We start from the raw sequence: 23270 nt of genomic DNA on the forward strand, positions 1-23270 counted from the left end.
TGGGATAAATTTGAGAGCTTGTGCAGGCCTGGCAGAGAAGATCTTGAAAGGAGGCTGTGCAGCCCTAATTGGTGTTGGATCGGGGACAGGTGAGTTCAGGATTGGCTGGGGGGTCTAGGGGCAATAGGTTAGTCACACTGTGCAATCACACTTTAAAGGTATACCATTCCATTATATATCCAAAAATACACAAAAATCTTCATTAATACTATAAATAAATAAATAAATAAAATACAAGAGGTGTATACACTTCCCTGCTCTCTTCCTTTCCAGCATCCTGTTAATTGCTTGCAAAAGGACAGGTGCACTTTAAAACATGCCAATAGGAAAATCAAAGGTTTAAAAGTTTAACACTGGAAAAAATAAAAGAAAACAATTATAGACATAAAATATTAGTCTTGGCTCAGTACAATTCAGCCAGCTGCATTAGCATATGAGGTATACCTCATAATCCTCTTGCATTCTTAATCGTTGCGCTAAGCGAAATAATATAGCGTTACTAACACCGAGCAAGCTTTGTCTAGCCACAACACTTCAAGCATACCACTGAGTTTTTGGAGACTAAAATGACAAAAACAGAGGGAATGAGAACAATTCATGAAAGGGAAGGGGGTGGTGGTGGGGGGGGGGTCAAGGAACAGAAGTGCAATGATGACATCAGAACAGCTGAGGATGTAATGCCAAATATGGAGACTGACGAGGATCACTCTGCATGGATGCGGTTTAGCCTCACAGATCTTGACTTTAACCCTTCCAGCACAGCGAGAGGCATACACACCAGCGTAGGCTTTGCGTCGCTGGTTCCGTCGGGCTCTGCTAGAGTTAAATACATCAGATCTGGAGCCAAGCATCCCTTGAATGCTTTCAGACTGCAATTTTATCACATTTGTCTCCTATCTGGGTGTAGATGTTGCACAAAGATTCAAGCTGTAGATAGAGAAGATTTGAGCCTAACAGTCTCATATGCCTTTGTAAAAAAAAATATGGTCATTTTCCGTGGATAGAAAGCTGTTGGAAAAAGAACAATTATGTCTTGGGGTGGCTTCCAGTCATAGGAGATGTGTGCCAAATGTGTGCTAGATGGCTTGGTGTTATGAAGCGTACAATAAAAAAAAAAATAGGATGTGTGTCTAATACTGAATTATGAAATTACAGTCATGCTGGGCTAAAATGAACAATGCAGGGTAATTGCAAGTTAAGACTAGCTTTTTTTCTAGCTGTCAGAAAAAATAAAAAAAAAATCTTTACCCATTTGACACATCTGAGGGTACTTTAACTGCCTTTTACTATGTGTGATGATGGTAGAAGTAGAGATACTTTTAAAACAGAACTGCAGCAAGCAGCTAAATACAAAATCTAAATACACATTTGGATACAGTTTTATTTGCCAAAGAATTAGCAACTCTGTTCATCAAGCAGGGTGGCTGTTAGAAATCGTGGGGCCCCATACAGCCTATCTGACAGAGCCTCCCTCCCAGCCTGGGTGAATGTGTGGGTGTAGGTATATGCCCATGAACAAGGCACTAGACGCATGAGCAAACCGCCTATTCATTCAGCCAGAGTACCCATGTCAATGAGCCCTTGATTATATTTTTAAACTTATTTTTAATTTTTTATGTGTTACATTTTTTTAATAGCCTGGGGGGAGGGGGTTGTTTGACTCTTTGGTGAAATATCAGGGGTCTATATAGAGCTCCGATGTCTCAATTTTGAGGCAGAAAAAGTGATTGAGGACACAAAGCTCCAATCCTTTCTCTGTAGTCTCAGCTGCTATAGAATGAATGAACAGGAAGCGCTCTATACAGAGGCTCCCTGTTCACTTACAAACTTAAACATAGTAAACATGGAGGGCAGGGGGGAGGCTAAGAGGGATCAAAGCTGTGGATAAAGGGGATCCTGGAAAGGAGAGGGGGTGACTGGAGTGGTGGAGGAAGGCCAATCTCTGAAACCAATCCCCCTGTGGCTCCCCCTACAGCAGCTGACAGTCAGTAGGAGAGGGAAGAGGACAAGCCAGCTGTGCTGCAGGGAAGGGGATCTGCTTGCAACATAAAGCTACCAGGGCCTCCCTATTGAACAGGAGGGCCGGTGCTAGTCCCTTATCAGTGGTCCTGTCATGAAGTCTTGTAAATCACACACGTGTGCTACACAACTCAGCCAAGAAGATAATTCCACTATATACTGGTTCAGCTTTGCAGCGTCCTGTCCTGCCCAATAATTGGAAGATGGGTTTCATTACCTATATTAAAAGTAAATCTGGCCATACACCGATCACCTTTTGGCTGATTCCTGCTGAACTTGGCAAAATTTGTTCTGTAGGTGACCCAGTCAGCACCACCAGGCTAAACAAAAGTAAATTTCTCAATCGAAATTTGCTATAAGGGACTGGTTGGAAAATTCTCAGCCAAACAGTCCCTGCATCTGATTGGTTGTCAGAATACAAAAGCAGGTGTGGGAAATTCAACCATCCACGATGAATGAGAAAAGTGAGTGATTTCTCTTGTTCAGCCTGCTTTAGTCCCTTTTCACCACAACCTATATGGTTATACTGTCTTGTTAGGAACAAAGCCAAACTCCACAGAAGTTATGGTTTTCCATACACTGCACTGATAATGGCCAAAAAAGTGTGAAATAGCTGTACGTGGTTTGGAATAAATGGCTCTATAATATTTGGCTATATTTACACTATACACCAGTGGCTCTAGAATTGCATCTGGTTGGTAGGGCATAAAGCAATGAATTGCATGGCCCTGCCCACTGTCCCAAAATGAGTAATAATCCTCTTATTTTGGGATATGTGATGAAATGAGACATGCTAAGACCTTCTGTTTTAGAAAGGCCTTATTATGCTATGTACCGATTCAGTTGGAAGGCTGTTTGATTGCTTTAGTCCCATCTCACAATAACCTGTATGGTTATACTGTTTCTATGGAGAGTTACAAATCCTTTATTGGGTTAATTCAGTGTTTCTCAACTCCAGTCCTCATGGACCCCCAACAGGTCATGTTTTCAGGATTTCCCTCAGATGAAACAGCTGTGGTAATTACTAAGGCAGTGAAACTGATCAAATCACCTGTGCAAAATAATGGAAATCCTGAAAACATGACCTGTTGGGGGTCCATAAGGACTGGAGTTGAGAAACACTGGGTTAATTAAACAGTCTTTAAAACCATACATTTAGCTGCTGGCTTAAGTTCTGCTTTAAGCATTCACTAGCTCATAGTATTTTGATTATTTTTGACAAAGGGTCAGAGTTTAATATCCTGCCCTTAGGTAACGTAAGATTACTACATCATGGTGATTGTATTCAGAGATATTTATATGCAGTCTGTAAACCTTCATCCATCAGCAGAGATTGGTACCATCAACAAACCCATTAGGTGTACTACAGGTAGCAAAGACATATCTGAACAAAAAACAAAACAATATGGTGGACAGCTTTACTGCTGGCAAGTTCTCCCAGGCATGATAAAGACAACATCCAAGCTAGCCTCTATGGGACTCACCTCGAATTATATAAACCTGTCCACCTATCAAGTGTTTAAGACAACAGAAAAGTCCATCTGACAACAGAGGGTGGGAAGCAGAAAAAGAAATAATTACAAGAGTTGGGTGAGAGAGGATTAAAGGTTAGAGGTTGACCATTTCAGTACCAGATACTCCAGCCCTGCGTTGGGGCCTAGACTATGAAGGGTTTGTTCAGAGAAGTAATGGGCTGCATCTTGCTTACCGCTTTGTACTTCATCTGCAGCTACACAGGCTTTGGTGTGTGAATGACAAACTTTGCTAATATTTAGGGATAAATGGAACTGTGGTTATGAAACTGTGTAGATAAGGAGCTGCCATTGCTGTGCACAGAGACGTTATCCTGTGCATTTTTGGGAATGCCAATGTCAATCCATGTGCTTGACCATGCAACGTTACAAAGCAAAATTACTGTCATTTATAAAATGCAATGTAATGCAGCTGGACTGCTTTTGTTTTTAATGAACCACAATGTTAATTCTTTATCTTTAACTGGCTTTTATTTCTTTTCAAGAGTTGCCTCCCATCAAGTTGTTTGGCTGCAAAATGCTAATACAGGCACAGCCGGGTGGAAGGATTTTGGAATCATGCTCCACCCACTAAGTAACACCCTGTACACACTATGTAAATGCAGTCAGAGATCGGGGGGGGAGTTTGTGGCTGCAGTGTTCTATCTCACAGGAGCTGCTGCAGTGGTCACAGAGGTCCCCTCTCCCCCATTGCTCTGCATGGGAGGTCAACAAGGTTGGGCTGTTAATAATCATTTAAACTGAAATCTTTCAAATCTGCAAGTAAAACATACATACTGTACACAACATAACCAGGAATAGGAATAATAAGTATAACCTTACTGGAGATCAGCAAATGATGGTTCCATTCACCTATAGATATAAAGGTAGTCTGGTACTAGTACACCAATTTTATTTAGATGTGGAGGAATGGCAGAAAAGTGAGCTGTATATGCAAGATGCATCTCACTATTTAAATGAACCAGCCCGATTGGTACTGAAACAGTTCAAAGGAAAATATTTGTTTCCATCCTGAAGTTACACAACATGAAACCAGAAGACAGATTAAATGCTATGTCTGCCCAAAAGGAATGTTTCCGTATTTGGCTGCTGACAGGTTGAGTTATGCAGTGTTACAGGTTGAGACGGCAGTGTGACAGGTTGAGACTGCAGTGTTGAAATGAACCATTATATCATCTGTTCCTGAAACCGATAAGGAGTAACACTAGTGTGACACCAACAGTAACCACAAATTAGAGATGAGAACTTCATTGAGGAGGAAGAGGAATCTTGCTGCCAAAGTCCTACCGACAATTAACAAGCAGTGTTTGTGCGTCTATGTACTGTAGTACTGGAAAGAAAACCTGTTCATACAGGCCCTCTTTATAAAATGCTAGTTGCAATGTTTTCTCTGCTTTCAGTACTTTTTCAATCTTAGACCCCAAATAAGTATGCAGAAAGTCCTTATCTGCATACTTGTTCTGCATCAGTGTCTCCAACAGCACTGGAGCCAGTACAACAGCATGACAGCAACTCAACTAGCATTTTCAGAAAAGAGCCCATCTCTGAACTCGTTTTATCTTATCAATCTCTTTTAGTACATGAAGTCTCTAGAACCGGACACAGTATTCTAAGTGAGGGTCTAACTACAGATTTATATAGTGGAATCAGGACTTCGTTTCTGCTGCTAGTGACCCCTCTAATGATACACCCTAGAATTCTATTTACTTTCACGCTGTTCGGCCACACTGCTTCTTTTGCAATCATCTGAAATAAGTACCCCCAAATCTATTTCTTTTGTAGCACAGTACTTTTCTTTAACAGCAGAAATTAGAATATTCATACTACAGTACTTTGGGGTTCAGGGCTCGGGCATATTCAAGCTGGCACTTTACTAACTTTTAATGCAAGAAGAGCTTAAAGCTGAACTCCAGGGAAAAAGATTTATCCCTACTGTGGGTCCCCCTCCCCATTGCAAGGGTTAACTACTCGTTTTGCCTGGGGGATGATAAATAAGGTGATATTACTTACCTTGAAGTAGAATTATAAGAAAAACATTTTTTTTTTCATTTTGGATAGAGTAAGGGAGGGTTATAACCCCTGTAAGGAAATCTCTTGGGGACCCCAGGCAACCAGAATTAGTGTCCCCATTGGACATTTTCCCCTGTATTACTTTTCTGGGAACAACAAAAAATTAAGGATTTTCTTTTACTTTCACTTTCAATGATAATGGTAAACAGGACAAATAGAGAGAGTAAATCTCCATAATGGGCGCAGACAACAATACAAACTGATGGATGTTTTAATCCCTCTCTACCCTATCCAAAACTAAAAAAAAAATCTGCCTTTAGTTGTACTTTAATCTCCACGACTGCAAGCAACTGGTCCTGCAAAGTCTCTTACCAAATGGTCGCAGACTTCTGATGTCATCCCATACAAGGTAGGACCAGTGAGGATGCCAAGGGTATGCCCACAACCCAGAGTGTTGGACATTGGAGGAAAGTGGAATAAGGTCTGGAGAAGGCTAAGGATATCACCTTACTCATCATTCTCTAGGCACAATGAGCAGTTGACCCTTGCAGTGGGGAGGGGGACCCCTTTTTCCCTGGAGTTCAGTTTTACTTCACAATGATGATAAACATGGATTGAGATTCACACATTTTAACAGGCTGTACACTATAGCAGCCATTGCTAACATAGTGACTGGCCTAATTTATAGTTCTCACTGTAGCACAGATTACAACACAAAACCCTTAGGCAAAGCACAGATGTTGACCAGTTGACAGGAGTTTTCATCAATTATTTAATAACAGATTTTAGATTCCTGGACTAGGTTTTGACTAATAGGCTTATACAGAACAATAAATTCTATAGAGTCAATACGAGCAATTCGATAAGGATTTCAGGTCACATGGCCAGTTCCATAAACCAAGTTGCATTTTCAGAAGTGTACACATGATCATTTTTTCCTTGTCTGCTCTCACTGCCATGGCCACAACAAAGGTATGGAAGCTGGACACACAAATTTGTAGCTGCCGATGAAAATCAGCTGTCAGTGATCATTTGGAAATTAGTATTTTTATTAACACTTTTCCTATTTGCTCTATTTATATTTATGAAGAGTGCAAAGGCTTCTTAATGATGGATTAAGAAATAACTAGCATGAAGCTATCGGCAAAATAAAATCCTTTGTTCACCTGCTCCTTAAACTCAGAAAGCACAGTAGCAGATGGCATGGTTTACCTGCCTTCTCTGGAGGAACTCCCACTGCAAGATCAAATGATTGCCAGTCATGTGACATATGCTATGACATTTGGCCGCTGCAGGGAAAAGTAGTGTTGAGAATGATCCTCCAATAAGCTGAGATGGCAGGACCAAATATCTGGGAATTTTATCACATAATCACTGTAATAGGGTCGCAGAACAATAGCATTTTCAGCCCAGGTATTTTGCGGCTTCAGATACTGTTCATGGGGTGTGAGCACCCTGATTTTAGTGAAAAGTTATTTTCAAAGTGTTACTAAACCCACAACAGTAAAATCAGTCTGCATATGCAGTAAAGCATGCTTGTTATACTCACTGTGGAACCTACAGGGTTAATCCTTCATATTATGTAAAAATGCTGTTTGATCCTGACTTCTCTGATCCTCCCCTTTTTCCAAAGCCTCCAATCCACCTGCTGATAGTAAAGAGCCCTAGGAGACACCCTGCACATGCTGCGTTTGGTGTGTATTGCTGGAGATTGTGTTTTTGGATTTTTTTTGGCAGGGTGCACGTGATCGACACAGGGCCAATCAGACTGTACGGTCATGCAGCCACATAGGACAGTCAAAGTAGAATGAAAATGTATCCTACAAGATTAACCAGTGCTCAGCTGGACACTGAGACTGCTATATACTGCTGATGAGAAAAGGTATTTAACAGCTTACATGTACTAAAATAATTGCATTTCCATGTTCTGTGTACTGGGGGAGACCAAATATAGTGAATGCAGGGTCATGGGTTTAGTAACACTTTAATAAAGAAAGATTAAGCCCACTTAAAATTTAATTTATAGGTTTATATATTATGTATAGCCCACCAATAGGACTGTAATTATCTCCATCAGCCTCAGCAAAATAGTCTATCAATACTAAATACTCTATATAGGGCTAAATGGCAAAGTTGGCCAGATTACATTATTTGGCCTAAAACTAAATGGGACAAAATGACAGCTGGGAAAGGCAGAGTTTGCTTTTGGAGAAATTAAGTATTAAAACAGGCCAGAGCTCAACACTGCCAGCACCAACCTAAAATTGATAAATCAGATTTAGGTGAAGTGCACCACAAAGAAGTCTAAAGGAATCTTATGAGTCCATCATCTGCAAATCTGGAAAAGATGAAAAAGAGTTGCATACTAGTAAAGAAGAGCCATGTTTCATCGCTTGGTGTGTTATGGCGGAAAGTGCATAGATATTAGTAGGCAGCTCTTTAGCCCTGGAGAATCTTTAAAGCAGTCCCTGTAGAGGACTGAAGAATAACAATCCAGAATGCATTTTCTTTGTGTTCACACTGTGAGCCAACACATTGGAGTTTGGAGTCCTGTAAACTCAGGACCCCACCTGGGAGCATTACTGTGAATAAACAATTTGGACTTTTCTGGGGGTTAAAGATTCAAATTTTTGCTTACATGACTAGCCTGCAATCCAACCCTTCAGATTCCAGTCTACTAAACCTGGATTAGTAAAAGATGGATTCTGATTGGTTGTTATGGTTCACTGCACTTTATAAATTTCCCTTATCTTACTGAATAAGCCCAATGCTGCACAGAGAGATGTGTTAAGGAGCAATTCGTTTCAATTGGTGTATAACACAGATGAATAAAATGTACTTGGCTGGTTTACTGGTCCTTTAAGTGTAATTAGAAAAGGCAGAGATTCTCCTGGTGCTAGAACTCATTAAGAAGAAGAATAGAAAGGCTTTTCACTCACTGGGAGGTCTGTTGGATGACAGGTTTTTGAAGTGGCTGCCTTTTATCACTTCTGCAGAAAGTCTGCCCGTGGTGGCGTTATAAAGCAGACCGATGAGGATTTCGGGAGCAGCGTTGTGGACCAGTGATTGACAGGAGGAAGAGCTCTCCATACATGACACTTCTGACATACTCATCTGGGAATCGCAGCCCTGCAACCACAAACAGAGATTATCAGAGATCCGTGTGCAGAGGAAAAAACCTAGCCTGCTTCAATAAACTGGATGAGGGATAGGATTAGGTACATAGTTATGTGGCTGAAAAAAAGACACATGTCCATCAAGTTCAACCTTAACAAAATCCGTACATCTTTGTACACGCCAGCTGATGTGGAGGGATACAAAATCCTTAAAACCTGGTCCAATATGCCTGATCAGATAAAAAACAAAAATCTTTTTACTTTATAAATCCCTGTATCAGTGTTCTGCTGTGTATTGTTTATCATTTAAAGCTGGGGTCACCAAACTTTTCAGTATATTATCAGGACTTTTTTTTTTCAGTGGGAACGCAGGGAAAGTTCCAGCACCTCCAGCACGGAGTGTATGTAACGGAAAAGGGTGGGGTGTCCCGGAGAGTTTTTGTTGCTGAGGGATCTATCATCATCACTAGAGGGGATTCATTGTTGCAGGGGTGGTCTATTTTTACTGGTGGGGGATATATTATTACCGGAGAAGGGAGTGTTATGTTGCTGGGAGGGATTAACTGTTGAGGGAAGTGTCTATTGTTGCTGTCTGCTGGAGATTCTATTGATGTTGGCTGCTGGGACATCTGTTGTTGCTTGTGGGGGTCTGCTGTTGCTGGGTTGGATCTATTGTTGCGGGGTGGGTTTTTTTGTGGGGGGTCTATTGTTGCTGGGGGTAATCTATTATTGTTGGGGGGTCCATTGTTGCAGGGGATACTTTAGTGGTTCTGGGGGGAGGGGGTTATTTTTGCTGAGGATCAACTTATGCTGGCTGCAGGGGATCTATTTTACTACTTTTCTTCTGATCATTAACAAATTCTATACAAGCTACTTAGATCCCAAAAATTATACTTGTTCTGTACTCTCTAAAAGGGGCAATACTGGGAGGGGGGTAGGGGGTGGAAACAAGGGATGGTACTCAGAGGTGGGTAGGGAGTGGGGACAAGGGGTGACTCAGAAGGGGAGAATAACTGCACCTATATCTACCACCTACCTACCTACCACCTTTATCTCTGATAAAAAAAGCCCTGGAAGAGCCTAAGATCTGTTGTGGTCTGCAGTAATTTGGCTACAGTCAGAGAAAGCCTAATCTAGATAATGTTGGCGTAACGAGAAGAATTTATTTTATCAAGACATTTTCTGGCAAATTAAGATTTTGCAAGCATAAAGCTCTACATTCTTTTCATCAACAAATAATAAAAGTGAAAATATCCCGCACCTCTATCAATGAAAAATAGTATGATTTAATATATTCTACTTATATATTACACCATTAAAAATGTGCTAAAAGAGAGTTCCTGCTAGCAATGTAATTGTGTTCCCACAACCAATATACATCAAAAAAGAAAAACATGGATTGCTGTGCCTCCTTGTGGTGCCAGGAGTCAGTGGTATCGAAACCGGAAGTGACACTGGAGCCGCGGCCCCACTATCTTTATGAGAGCCTGTGTTTTTACTTCACTTGTAAGTGCATTTTAACAATACATTTCTATCTTTATGTGTACATACTACACTATGAATACCTTCTTTGTTTTATGCGAGTATAATACCACAGAAGGGATCATGATTTAAAGAGCCAGACCAACCACGTATGGGTACATATGAATCGTGCGTTTGAACATCTAATGAGTAAACATCTGAGTCTGCATTAACGGAAGAGTTATTGGAAGGAATCCCAAATAAAGGAAAAGGCGTTTGAGACCTGTAACTATATGGGTCCAATCTTGGAGGTGAGTGCAATAGTGAATGGTGGCAGGTATCACCACATATGTTGTTGTGGAGTATCACAAAAGGTGGAATGTAGTGATGTGAAGTATCACAAGAGGTGGAATGCAGTGATATACACTATGGAAATGAGAGAAGATACTCACGGAGTATGCATGGACATTTACTGATAATATTTATGTATATATTCACTGTTAGTATCAGTTATTTTGTGGCATATTTATTTTATTTTATCTCTATAGATATATTGGATTGATATGTTTGAGTGGGAGGCGCAGCAATCCATTTTTTTTCTTTTATGATGATTCTTTTCATCGGGGATTTTTGTTTTCAACGGGAATACAATTTTGGCACCTCCAGCACTAAATGTATGTAATGGCAAGGGGTGACGGGGTGTGCTGGAGGATCTATTTATGCTGGCTGCTGGAGATCTACTGTTGCTGGAGGGAATCTATTTTTGCAGGGGGTCTATTGTGCTGGGGAGGTCTATTGATGCTGGTGGGAGATCTATTGCTGCTGGGGGTGTGTCTTAATGTGGTAGTAAAGTCATTTTTTGATGTCTTACCTACAGGTAAGTCTTTAATAAGGCTTACCTGTAGGTACTGTAAATATCTCTTAAACGTGCACTGATAGGAGTTATTTACTTCAGCAGCAGGAGTGATGGCAAACCCCCCATTGAGGCTGCATTCACACTTGAGCGTTTTGTAGTTTGAAGCTCGAAGCTTAAAGCTCCAAAAATGCTCCAACTTAAAAAAATCAATTGATCTCTATGGTGCCTGTTCGTTCGATCAGGTTTAAACATGCACCATAGAGAGCAATTGATTTTTTAAGTTTGAGCTTTTTTGGAGCTTCAAGCTACAAAAAGCTCAAGTGTAAATGCAGCCTGAGAGAACTGTGCCACAACCTGAGAGTCACCATGGCTCAGCCAGTCAAACGCCTGCAGCCCAGAAACCCGGAGTGAAGACCGGGTGAAGATGGAAGCCCCAGGGAGCTATGACAGCGCTCTGCTGGAGGGCTTCGTTTTTAGGTAGGCCTTCAATAATGTGCTAATATGCGATGCATACTAGCACAATATGTTCTTAGGGAGATTTTTTTTTTATTTTTTTTTTTAGTTTACTACTGCTTTAGGTTGCTGGGGGGGGGGGGGGGTCAATTGTTAATGGAAGGGATCCACACTTGAGGGAGGGGTCTACTGTTGCTGACTGCTGGAGGGTCTATTGATGCTGGTTGAGGGAAGATCTGTTGTTGCTTGGGATCTATCTTACTGCTTTTCTTGTTATCAATTAAAAATTCCATACAAATTACGTAGGACCACAAAATGCTACTTGGTTCTGTATCCTCTAAAAGGGTGGTACTGGCAGGTGGGTAGTGGGTGGAATCAAGGAACAGTTTTATAAAGCAATCAGTTTTATAAATGAACGAATAAACACGTTCCAAGAAATAACTTCCCACAAAAGAACTCTCTTCATATCAAAGTTTCTCTTTCATATTACAGTCCTCCTTTCACTTTGGGGTCCCCTGTTCTCATCAAAATCATTCTTCCATTTCAGAGTCCCTCCCGCCATCACATCAGAGTACCCCTTTCACTTTAGAGTCCCCCTTTACATCAAGTCCCCCTTTCACTTTAGAGCCCCCAGTTCTCATCAGAGTCATCCTTCCATTTCAGAGTCCCTCCCCCCTTAACATCAGGGACCTCCCTTCACATCAGAGTACCCCTCATATCAAAGTCCCCTTTACATCGGAGCCACAATTTCACTACAGAGTCCCCCTTCACACTACAACCCCCCTTTTACATTAGAGCCCTCATTTCAAATCAGAGTTCTCCTTCACATCAGAGCCCATCATTACACACAGGGGAAGTTTCTGTGGACATGGTGGAATCTTGAAACGGCCATTGTTTGGAGACCTCTGATTTAAATTAACTCTTTTTTATATTGTATTTGATTGGAAAGGCTTCCTTTCACTTTCTGCCTGCTTGTTCCAAGTCAATGACTCAAAAAGAATTTGAGCTAAAGAAATCCAGGTACATAGCATTTTCAGACATAGGCCAGCAATGTTAGCCGACATACCTATTTACATACATGATTATGTTAACATACTGGTATACACAATTGTGCTTCATTTTCAGAAAGACAGAACCTTTCCCCAAACCAGATGGATATCACAAGCTAATCCTGGAATGTATGTGCATGCTCCTCATGTACTGGATTCCATGCATAAACAAATCAAAATCTCAACATTTCCATCTTATGTACATCACCATCCTTGTGTTCCATGGACAAGTGTGAACAACATGGAGTGTCACATAACAAGAGATGTTTTCTGAACAACCCGCTCTTGTCTATCGCTTGACATTAATTTAGGCAGACAGAACAGAGAAGGTGTCAGTCACAGCAGGTATGCCTATAAACTTGATATACAATAAACTTTGGCACCCAAGCTCTTTGTGGCTTGTGTTTCCCATGCTCATAAACATCATTAGTATGCTGAAATGATGGAAAGTGCCTTGCTTAGACACATTGGCAGGATTTTCCAGCTTTATACTAAGCCATATGATCATACAGCATTGACAGCAGTCACAGATGAAATGGTCCATCTCTTTTGCCATTATCCATACCTGTCAGGAGGATGGCATGAAAATCTTTTGCTTATTGTGAAAGTCGAAGACCTATTCTTCAATGTCAATAGGAAAGTTTACAACCCCACCCACCACAATGCAGCGTTTTTTTTTATTCCAAAAGCCCTGCACTATTGTGTGACCCACCTCCAGGATAAAAGACTGGCAATTTACCAATGCAGTCCCCGTATGCCGCCAACTTGTTGCTGCTCCTCTTTGTGACATTACCGCTTCCTTTTAGCAGAATAAGAGTAAGAGCCATCTTTGGAAGATATTCCTTCACTACCTATTGCCAGTGGCAGTAGGAAGTAAAGAAATGTATCCCAAACAGTGACCCAGCAATAAAAACTGAACTGATGTTCTAACCCATCCCCACTCTGTCCAAAACTACAAAAAAATCTTTAAAGCTGAACTCAAGGCAAACAGCTAAAAACAAATAAAATGCATGGTGGGAGCTGCTCTACCTGCAAAGAATGTGTATTTCTGGCTATGTGGGTTTCTGCACACAGCACAGCCACTGTGGTGATCTGACTTTTCCCTGCTATAGTTAGGTTACCTCTCAGCCCACAGCCTGTGACTGGACAGTTAAAGTGGTTGTACAGGCTGAAGGTTTTTCTATGCATGAAGGTAAATAACCTTCTGTGTGCTGCTCCCCCTCACAGCCCCCCCCCCCCCAATACTTACTTGAGCCCGATCTCGATCCAGCGATGTGCACTGGGAGCAGCGGCTTTCTTGGGTCTCTCTCTCCCCATTGGTTTCCACTTCTGTCAACCATGCCAGTGATATAAAAAAAAATGATCCTTTAATATCGCTATATGGTGTGAATCCTTGTGAGCTATTATGAATCCAATAGGTGTTTTAAATACTAATTATATGCTAATCTTTAATGTGTGGTGCGCTGGCACTTGCACAAACTCACTTAGTGGTGTCAAATCAATATAAATGGTATTTAAAGTGCCGCGCTCCTATTATTGTGCATATGTATCTCTAAATCCACTCTACGCTTGTTAAACTCAATCAATGAATATATAAATCATATATAAATCATAATAATAATCATGAGTGATAAACCATAAATTAATCAATTCAATGAAATTATTACCAGTGAATTACCAATACACACATCATAACCTAGATGTGTGTAATGAAAAATGTTGAACCTTAATATAATGTGAATATTAAGTGAATATTGAAAATACATATAATTAGTGCCATTCTAATTATATAAACAATCCAGTAATAATTGTGCAACTATACACTCCCATGTGCACGTGCATAAGTGTGATGAATAAATAAATAATTTAAATAAAAGTCTTTATAAAGAAGTGCCAAAGTGAGGGTGATTCCTTGTTTCCTCTCGCCAGGTGTCTTATGATCTTCCTATGCGCTCACCTTTATGTTTGCCTGAAAGAATTCAGGCAAATACGCTTTTTGATCCTTCCAGGATCGATGAATAAAGGCTCTGTATTATAGATGTGCCAAGGTGTGGATGTAGGTACTCCTGTACTTTCCTCTTTCTCCTTTGTTCCACTGCTCATATATCAATTGTGAGACCAGCTTTATCTCCTTATTCCCCTCCAGGGGTCATCTCCTTCTCATTTTCCTCCTCTCACCCATATGCAATTTGGGGGTCCAATCTTGCTGTAAGTGAATCTATTCCATTTATAATGGGTCTTCCCGGTGGATGGGTGCTCTGCTCAGACACAGGGTGTTCACACAGTCTAAGATCACACAGATGATCTCTCACCACAGGATGGTTTGGTTGCTCCCCAGTCTGTCCTGCACAGCAAACTGGTTCCAAGTTGGTGAGAGATCATCTGTGTGATCTTAGACTGTGTGAACACCCTGTGTCTGAGCAGAGCACCCATCCACCGGGAAGACCCATTATAAATGGAATAGATTCACTTACAGCAAGATTGGACCCCCAAATTGCATATGGGTGAGAGGAGGAAAATGAGAAGGAGATGACCCCTGGAGGGGAATAAGGAGATAAAGCTGGTCTCACAATTGATATATGAGCAGTGGAACAAAGGAGAAAGAGGAAAGTACAGGAGTACCTACATCCACACCTTGGCACATCTATAATACAGAGCCTTTATTCATCGATCCTGGAAGGATCAAAAAGCGTATTTGCCTGAATTCTTTCAGGCAAACATAAAGGTGAGCGCATAGGAAGATCATAAGACACCTGGCGAGAGGAAACAAGGAATCACCCTCACTTTGGCACTTCTTTATAAAGACTTTTATTTAAATTATTTATTTATTCATCACACTTATGCACGTGCACATGGGAGTGTATAGTTGCACAATTATTACTGGATTGTTTATATAATTAGAATGGCACTAATTATATGTATTTTCAATATTCACTTAATATTCACATTATATTAAGGTTCAACATTTTTCATTACACACATCTAGGTTATGATGTGTGTATTGGTAATTCACTGGTAATAATTTCATTGAATTGATTAATTTATGGTTTATCACTCATGATTATTATTATGATTTATATATGATTTATATATTCATTGATTGAGTTTAACAAGCGTAGAGTGGATTTAGAGATACATATGCACAATAATAGGAGCGCGGCACTTTAAATACCATTTATATCCTTTAATATCACTTTAAATCTTAATTCCAGGCAATTTGTACATACAGTGGATATAAAAAGTCTACACACCCTTGGTAAAATGCCAGGTTTCTGTGATGTAAAAAAATTAGACAAAGATAAATCATTTCAGAATTTTTTTCACCTTTAATGTGATCTATAAACTGTACAACTCAATTGAAAAACAAACTGAAATCTTTTAGGGGGGGAGAAGTAAACATAAAAGAAATAAAATTATGTGTTGCATAAGTGTGCACACCCTCTTATAACTGGGGATGTAGCTGTGTTCAGAATTAAGCAATCACATTCAAAATCATGTTAAATAGGAGTCAGTACACATCTGCCATCATTTAAAGTGACTCTGATTAACCCCACATAAAGTTCAGCTGTTCTAGTAGGTCTTTCCTGACATTTTCTTAGTTGCATCCCACAGCAAAAGCCATGATCCGCAGAGAGCTTCCAAAGCATCAGAGAGATCTCACTGTTAAAAGGTATCAGTCAGGAGAAGGGTACAAAAGAATTTCCAAGGCATTAGATATACCATGGAACACAGTGAAGACAGTCATCATCAAGTGGAGAAAATATGGCAGAACAGTGACATTACCAAGAACTGGACGTCCCTCCAAAATTGATGAAAAGACGAGAAGAAAACTGCTCTGGGAGGCTGCCAAGAGGCCTACAGCTACATTAAAGGAGCTGCAGGAATATCTGGCAAGTACTGGCTGTGTGGTACATGTGACAACAATCTCCTGTATTCTTCATATGTCTGGGCTATGGGGTAGAGTGGCAAGACAGAAGCCTTTTCTTACGAAGAAAAACATCCAAGCCCGGCTACATTTTGCAAAAACACATCTGAAGTCTCCCAAAAACATGTAGGAAAACGTGTTATAATCTGATGAAACCAAGGTTGAACTTTTTGGCCATAATTCCAAAAGATATGTATGGCGCAAAAACAACACTGCACATCACCAGAACACCACCATACCCACAGTGAAGCATGGTGGTGGCAGCATCATGCTTTGCGGCTGTTTTTCTTCACCTGGAACTGGGGCCTTAGTCAAGGTAGAGGGAAGTATGAACAGTTCCAAATACCAGTCAATATTGGCAAAAAACCTTCAGGCTTCTGCTAGAAAGCTGAACATGAAGAGGGACTTCATCTTTCAGCATGACAACAACCCAAAGCATATATCCAAATCTACAAAGGAATGGCTTCACCAGAAGAAGATAAAAGTTTTGGAATAACCCAGTCAGAGCTCAGACCAGAATCTGACCAAAAATCTGTGGGGTGATCTGAAGAGGGCTGTGCACAGGAGATGCCCTCGCAATTTGATAGATTTGGAGTGTTTTTTTGTAATGAAGAGTGGGCAAATATTGCTAAGTCAAGATGTGTCATGCTGATAGACTTATACCCAAAAAGACTGAGTGCTGGAATCAAGTCAAAAGGTGCTTCAACAATGTATAAGTTTAAGGGTGTGCACACTTACGCAACCATATTATTTTAATTTATTATTTTTACTTCCCTCCATCCAAAAGATTTCAGTTTGTTGTTCAACTGAGTTGTACAGTTTATAGGTTACATTAAAGGTGGAAAAAGTTTTAAAATTATTTATCTTTGTCTAATTTTTTTTTTTACATCACAGAAACCTGACATTTTAACAGGGGTGTGTAGACTTTTTGTATCCACTGTAGCTACATTGGTCCAGCGTGGACTAATATAAGTATGTAAAGTATATGCCATACCTGTGGGATCCTCATGGAAGCTGGAAATCGCTCTAGAAGGCAAAGTGATTGCCACTAGTCTTTGGGTGCCCTGTTACTTGCTGAACATAGGAGGTTGCCTGCTTGCCATGGGACCATTGAGAGAACCCCTTTCATTTCTCAATGAATGCAAAGTGTTCTCTGATTGGATGAGCTGTAAACTGTGACATCACCACACTGCCTTTCTACCTCATCCAAACAGAGAATGTTTCATTGAGAAAATGAGAAGTCCTCTCGAAATGTCGGCCACGCAGAGTGAGCAACCTTCTGTGTTCACACTCCTCACAATAGCAGTTCCTACTACAGTGACTTCCAGCTTCCACAGAGCTTGGCCAGGTATTTCACATGGGGGTCAATTCACTAAAGTTTACCGCACGTGATAACACAGTCATGTGACTCATTTGCATTAATGATTGCATGAGATAATAAAAGAGTCAATTCATCAAAGTAAAATATCAAATGTGAGGTAAATACTGTACATTTGTTAAAATAGTGAGCTAAATACTGCAAAAAAACACGAGATAAATCATTAGTCAATTCATTATAAAACACACATTCATTATTTATCACCTGTGGCCAGAAAGTGAAAAGTATACAATGTATCAATGTGAAAATGTTCTCCTCTGAGTTCGGAAGTGTAAATAAATTGTGACATTTCATCAGAGAGAGATCATTTTGTGAATGAAAGCACACTACAATGTTTTCATAGTTTCACAATATTGCTGTGTGCATTCTGGTGCAGTGTTGGCCTGCAAAAAAAAAATTGTGAAAAAACAACACCAAAAATAACTCAAAATTTAAGTGCTAAATATCGCAAAACATAAATATTTTACACATTCGGTAAATTACACATTTTTTTAGTGAATTGACTACTTTTGAAATAAATGCTGCATGAGTTATTTTAATTAAAAAATTCATGCGGTATTTATCTCTTAGTGAATTGACCCCATAGTTACTTACATTGATCCAAGCTTGACCAAAGTAACTATAAAAAATTGGCATACCTGGAGCACATCTTTAAGGCGCAGCAACAGGCCGATTAGGTAATCTCTCTGCTCTGTCCTCCTTTCAGCATGTTCTTGTCAGCACATGCAGCACACCCGATTGACTGCTAATACTCTCCTTCCTTCTCCCAGTATACTGTGCAGGGATTTACAAGTGGCTGGTACCAAGGCAAATTTTTGGTACTTGCACATCTTGCATTAAAAAATGAATTTAATGATTAGTACATAACGTCATTCAGTTGTGTTTTTTATATGTTCTCAGGGCTCAGCCTAAAAATAAAAAATCATAACTAATTATCATTTCCTTGCAATGTAAAATCTACAATATGCAAACCCAGTATATGGCACCCTCACAAACTAGGTATCCAGGCTCATACCCCACACTTAACAATGGCACAGATCCCTACAGATTTCTGTGGCATTGCAAATGTGAAAGGGCTCCTAAGGCTCCATTTACACCTATGCAGATAGGCGCACCCTGAAAACCCACCTCTTCAGGGAAGCCTACCCCACCCCCTGCTAACTTGCTGACCTCCTCCACTCTTCCTACCACTCCATCCCCCACAGCTATCTCCTCCTGTGCCACCATCCCCTCCCTCCTAGATTGTAAGCTCGAAAGAGCAGGGCCCTCAATCCCCTCATGTTTTGCATTGTATTGGTATTGTTCTGTCACATGTTCTGTCCCCCTTTGTAATGTACAGCACTGAGCGAACTATTGGCGCTTTATAAATACTGTATAATAATAATAATGCAGATGCAGCGACGCATGCACGTTTTTGAAGATATTGTGCACCACATGTAGGACAACCCATTCAATTCAATGGACTCCCCTATGCGCAAAGTGCAGGACCCTTTTTTAAAATTCCACTGCACCACAACACATGGCACTATGTTACCATGTGTTTTTGCATGCTTTAGCAAGGTGAATTGAGTGGTCATGAAGAATTGACAGCAGCGCCACACACCTGCAAAAAGGATTTTTTTTTTTGTGTGTTACTGGAACATGTGATTTTGCGTGTGTTTCCACAATGCACATATGTGAACCCAGCCTAACTAAACCAATCTAAGGCTAAAGTAATTCAACGGGGTGTTGGAAAAGTAGAAGAATACAACATCCTCACTGAGGAAGGGTTAGCAGGTATGTAACGAGTTAACCACTTTGCCACTTTCTGTATCAGAGGTGATTTTTTCTTTTTTCACATCAGTGTGTATTTTGATTCCAGTCAATCCACTGTAAGCTCAGGGACGTGCCGGGTCCAATCGAAAACTTGACCATGGGCTGCTCGGATAATCCAGTGTCAACATTCTCCATCAATTATTCAGAAAGTGCCTTTCATTTGATGTGGCTACCCTTGTTGAGCAGTTGGCATGTTTGGATGAGAAAGTGACCTGTCGCTAAATACAAATCAACTTGGTAAGAAAAAAAAATCTTCGAGCTTAATGAGGGATAGAAATGTTTAGGGTTGCTTTTCATGATGCTGAAAACAGACTGATCAGGGAACAGAAAATAGGTGTGAGTATCTCAATTTTACTAATCATACCATTAGAAGTGTCATTTTATTAATTGCAGTAAACCCCAAAGAAGTCTAAGGCTACAATCTGAAGCATAAGACGTTTTGGAATAGAGTGGGGCAGAGATAGTATCGCTATGGTGTTTTACTGGGGTGGACCTGTTAGATGGGAGGCACTGGATCCAAGCATTGTATTAGGTTCCTCTTAGATGAAGAGAATCTAGGACGGGGGATATATAATATCCTTGGCAAGGAGGTGCTAAATGCACAAAAGGGCCACAAGGAGGCACTTCTAATCAAATCCTAACAATACTTTTTAGGAGTCCAAAATCTAATCTATATTTGGTAGGTTAATTGGATCCTGTCTAAATTATTATTATACAGTATTTATAAAGCGCCAACAGTTCACTCAGCGATGTACATAACAATGGGAGACAATACATGCGACAGTACAATAACAATACAATGTGATACACGAGGGGTTCGAGGGCCCTGCTCCTTGGAGCTTACAATCTAGGAGGGAGGGGATAGTGGTACGGGAGGAAAAGCTGTGGGGGATGGACTGGTAGGAAGAGTGGAGGAGATCGGCAATTAGCAGAGGGCGGGGTAGGCTTCCCTGAAGAGATGGGTTTTCAGGGTGCTCCTAAAGGAGAGGAGAGTAGGTCTGATGGATTGGGGTAAGGAGCTCCAGAGGATGGGTGATGCCCTGGAGAAGTCCTGGAGGCGGGCATGGGATGAGGAGACCAGGGAACTAGAGAGAAGGAGGTCTTGTGAGGAGCGGAGAGTGCGTTTTGGGTGGTATTTGGATATCAGGTCGGTGATGTAGTTTGGGGCAGAATTATGGACAGCTTTGTACGTCAATGTTAGCATTTTGAATTTTATCCATTGGGCAATCAAAAGCCAGTGGAGGGATTGGCAGAGGGGGGTGGCGGAAACAGAACGGTTGGTGAGGTGGATGAGTCTGGCCGCCGTATTCAGGATCGACTGAAGCGGGGATAGCCTGTGGTGAGGCAGGCCAGTGAGGAGGGAGTTGCCCTATATGTATGAATGTGAGTTAGGGACCTTAGATTGTACACCCCTTGAGGGTTAGGGACTGATGTGAATGTACAATATATATGTAAAGATCTGTGTAAATTGACAGCACTATATAAGTTCTTGTAATATAAATAAATAAATAAAATTTCCCCATGTGTCAATGTTTTCACATGCCCTTTCATCATTAATATTTATAAATAGTAAAATCAGTATCAGAAGCAGATAATAACAAATACATTTGTATCAGGTCACATAATTAGAATTAATATTAGTTATATTAAAGCATTATTTTTGTATCATTTTCACCTGCTAAGATGAAGACTTACTACATACAGTATGCTGATTACTGATGAATAAAACGTCATCTTTTCCTTCTGCTGTAGCTGGTCCTAGTGCTGCTTTCCAGTTACAGGCTGACTCCTTTACCTTATAAGGGTCCACCGGAGCCACCCTTGCGTGCAAGCTCCGGTCTGAGAGTCTGAGACTAGAGCCAAATGTCCTGCATCAATATGACTACAACAGCACAGAAAGCCACTCCACTGCTCCGTGCTGTGTCTCATCACATTTTATGAAGTAATCGCACTCCTCAAAAGGAAGTTCAGGGAAGCTGTGCTGATGGATCTGCAGCCTATGCCAGTGACTACTGAAAATAGTAAGTGCTTATGCACATGAATAAAATATTGTACTGGGGAATGTATCTATTTAATAAAAGTGCAGCATTTAAAGCGGGAATTCATTGCATCTGAGCACCACAAACCAAAAACTCGGTTTAATTCATTTTTAAAGTGATATCAAAGGCAATTTTTAAAAAAAATATAACAAACATGTTATACTTACCTGCTCTGTGCAGTGGTTTTGCACAAAGCAGCTCTGATCTTTCAGTTCTCATGTCCCCTGCCAGAGCTCCTGGCCCCTCCCTCCTGCTGAGTGCCCCATGAAAAAACAGCATGCTATGAGGGCACCCAAGCAGGCTCACTCCCGAGCCACTGTTCTGCGTGTCCTTTTACACACAGATCTGAGGTTTACCTCCCCCCCCCTCCTCATTCGCTTACTGGCTGTGATTGACAGTCAATGGCTCCAGCTGCTCTCTCAGCCAATGAGGAGGGAGAGTCCCTGGAGAGCCTAGGCTCTCGTGCACATTGCTGGATCGTGATAGGGCTCAGGTAAGTATCAGGGGTATCAGTAACAGAATGCATGAAGGTAAAAAAAAACTAGAGCATTTACAACCACTTTAATATTCAAAGCAAACTCACCCATCCTATGCTTTATTTTGCTGAGCAATTACATTGAAAAACACCCTCCCTAGCATTTCTGGCAGTGGCAATCTAGGGAAAGGGCAGAAGATTCATGTAGCTTTAACTTCCTGGAATCCATCTGTCCTTACCTCAGGCATGCAGGCAGGAGAGTGTGCTTAGCTAAGAACCCCCCCCCCCCTCCCCTCCTGCAGACTCCTGAGATGTATGACATCAAATGTCTAGGCATGGAAACCAAGAAGTAACTAAAGAAATTGAAAAAAACTGTTAAAAACAAGTAAGTATAATATACTCTCCTATCTATTTACCAATGCTAGCAACATAAGGATTACAAATAGTCAGTGTTGACTGAGAGAGTGAAGTTCCACTTTAATACTACGTTAATGTTGAACTCCATACAGATATAAAAGACACAAATGTATACAGCTCTGTAATCATTAATGCATCCTTAAGGTTAGGTTCACATGTATGCATGTAACATGAACTGTGTGTAATTATGTAGTAAAAATGATGTAGTGCTTATATGTTCAATAACAATCCAAACAACAAATAGTACAGTCTCTCAAATGATACACCTAAATAAAGGTCTCTCAAAATATGAATCTTGAGCTGTGCTTGTTATCTTCCACTGTAAAAATGAGCTAAAATCTTCCTCAAAACGGTGTCACCATCACCATATGTGCCCTCACCTGGACTCTATGACTTCACATATCATGTATGGGCAGATGAGGCTTTTGTAGTTTAATGAACACAAATCATTTCACTGATGGCTCTTCCAAAATGGTGTTTTCTTTCTTCGATTGATCACTTCCTCATGATTATTTTGTGATATCCCTTCAAGGTACTGTACTCTCCAGCTCTCTAATCCGCAAAGCAAACATACAAAGAAACAAACACTACATAGTGCTTTATCCTTAAAAACAATTAATTCATTCACTCTCTCGAATATAAAACTCACAAAATAAGAATGCTCAAATGTGCCACCAGTTCTTAACCATATGTGCTGACAAAACTATGCCTCCATCATCAGATGT

General features: G+C 40.6%; 1 protein-coding gene across 1 annotated transcript in view; it reads right to left on the reverse strand.

Annotated features, from left to right (window-relative positions):
- Window positions 1-23270, reverse strand: part of LOC149461777 (synaptotagmin-14-like) — a 320275-nt gene that overhangs the window by 22511 nt on the left and 274494 nt on the right. The window contains exons 7-8 of the mRNA XM_089677813.1: window positions 8501-8690; window positions 3504-3560 (exon numbers count right to left, since the gene is read on the reverse strand). Coding sequence (XP_089533939.1) covers window positions 3504-3560; window positions 8501-8690 — 247 coding nt within the window. The remainder of the gene's footprint in view (window positions 1-3503; window positions 3561-8500; window positions 8691-23270) is intronic.

Source organism: Staurois parvus, unplaced genomic scaffold, assembly GCF_062004578.1.
Source record: "Staurois parvus isolate SC_StPar_1 unplaced genomic scaffold, SC_StPar_1.0 ptg000192l, whole genome shotgun sequence".
NCBI lineage: Eukaryota > Metazoa > Chordata > Amphibia > Anura > Ranidae > Staurois > Staurois parvus.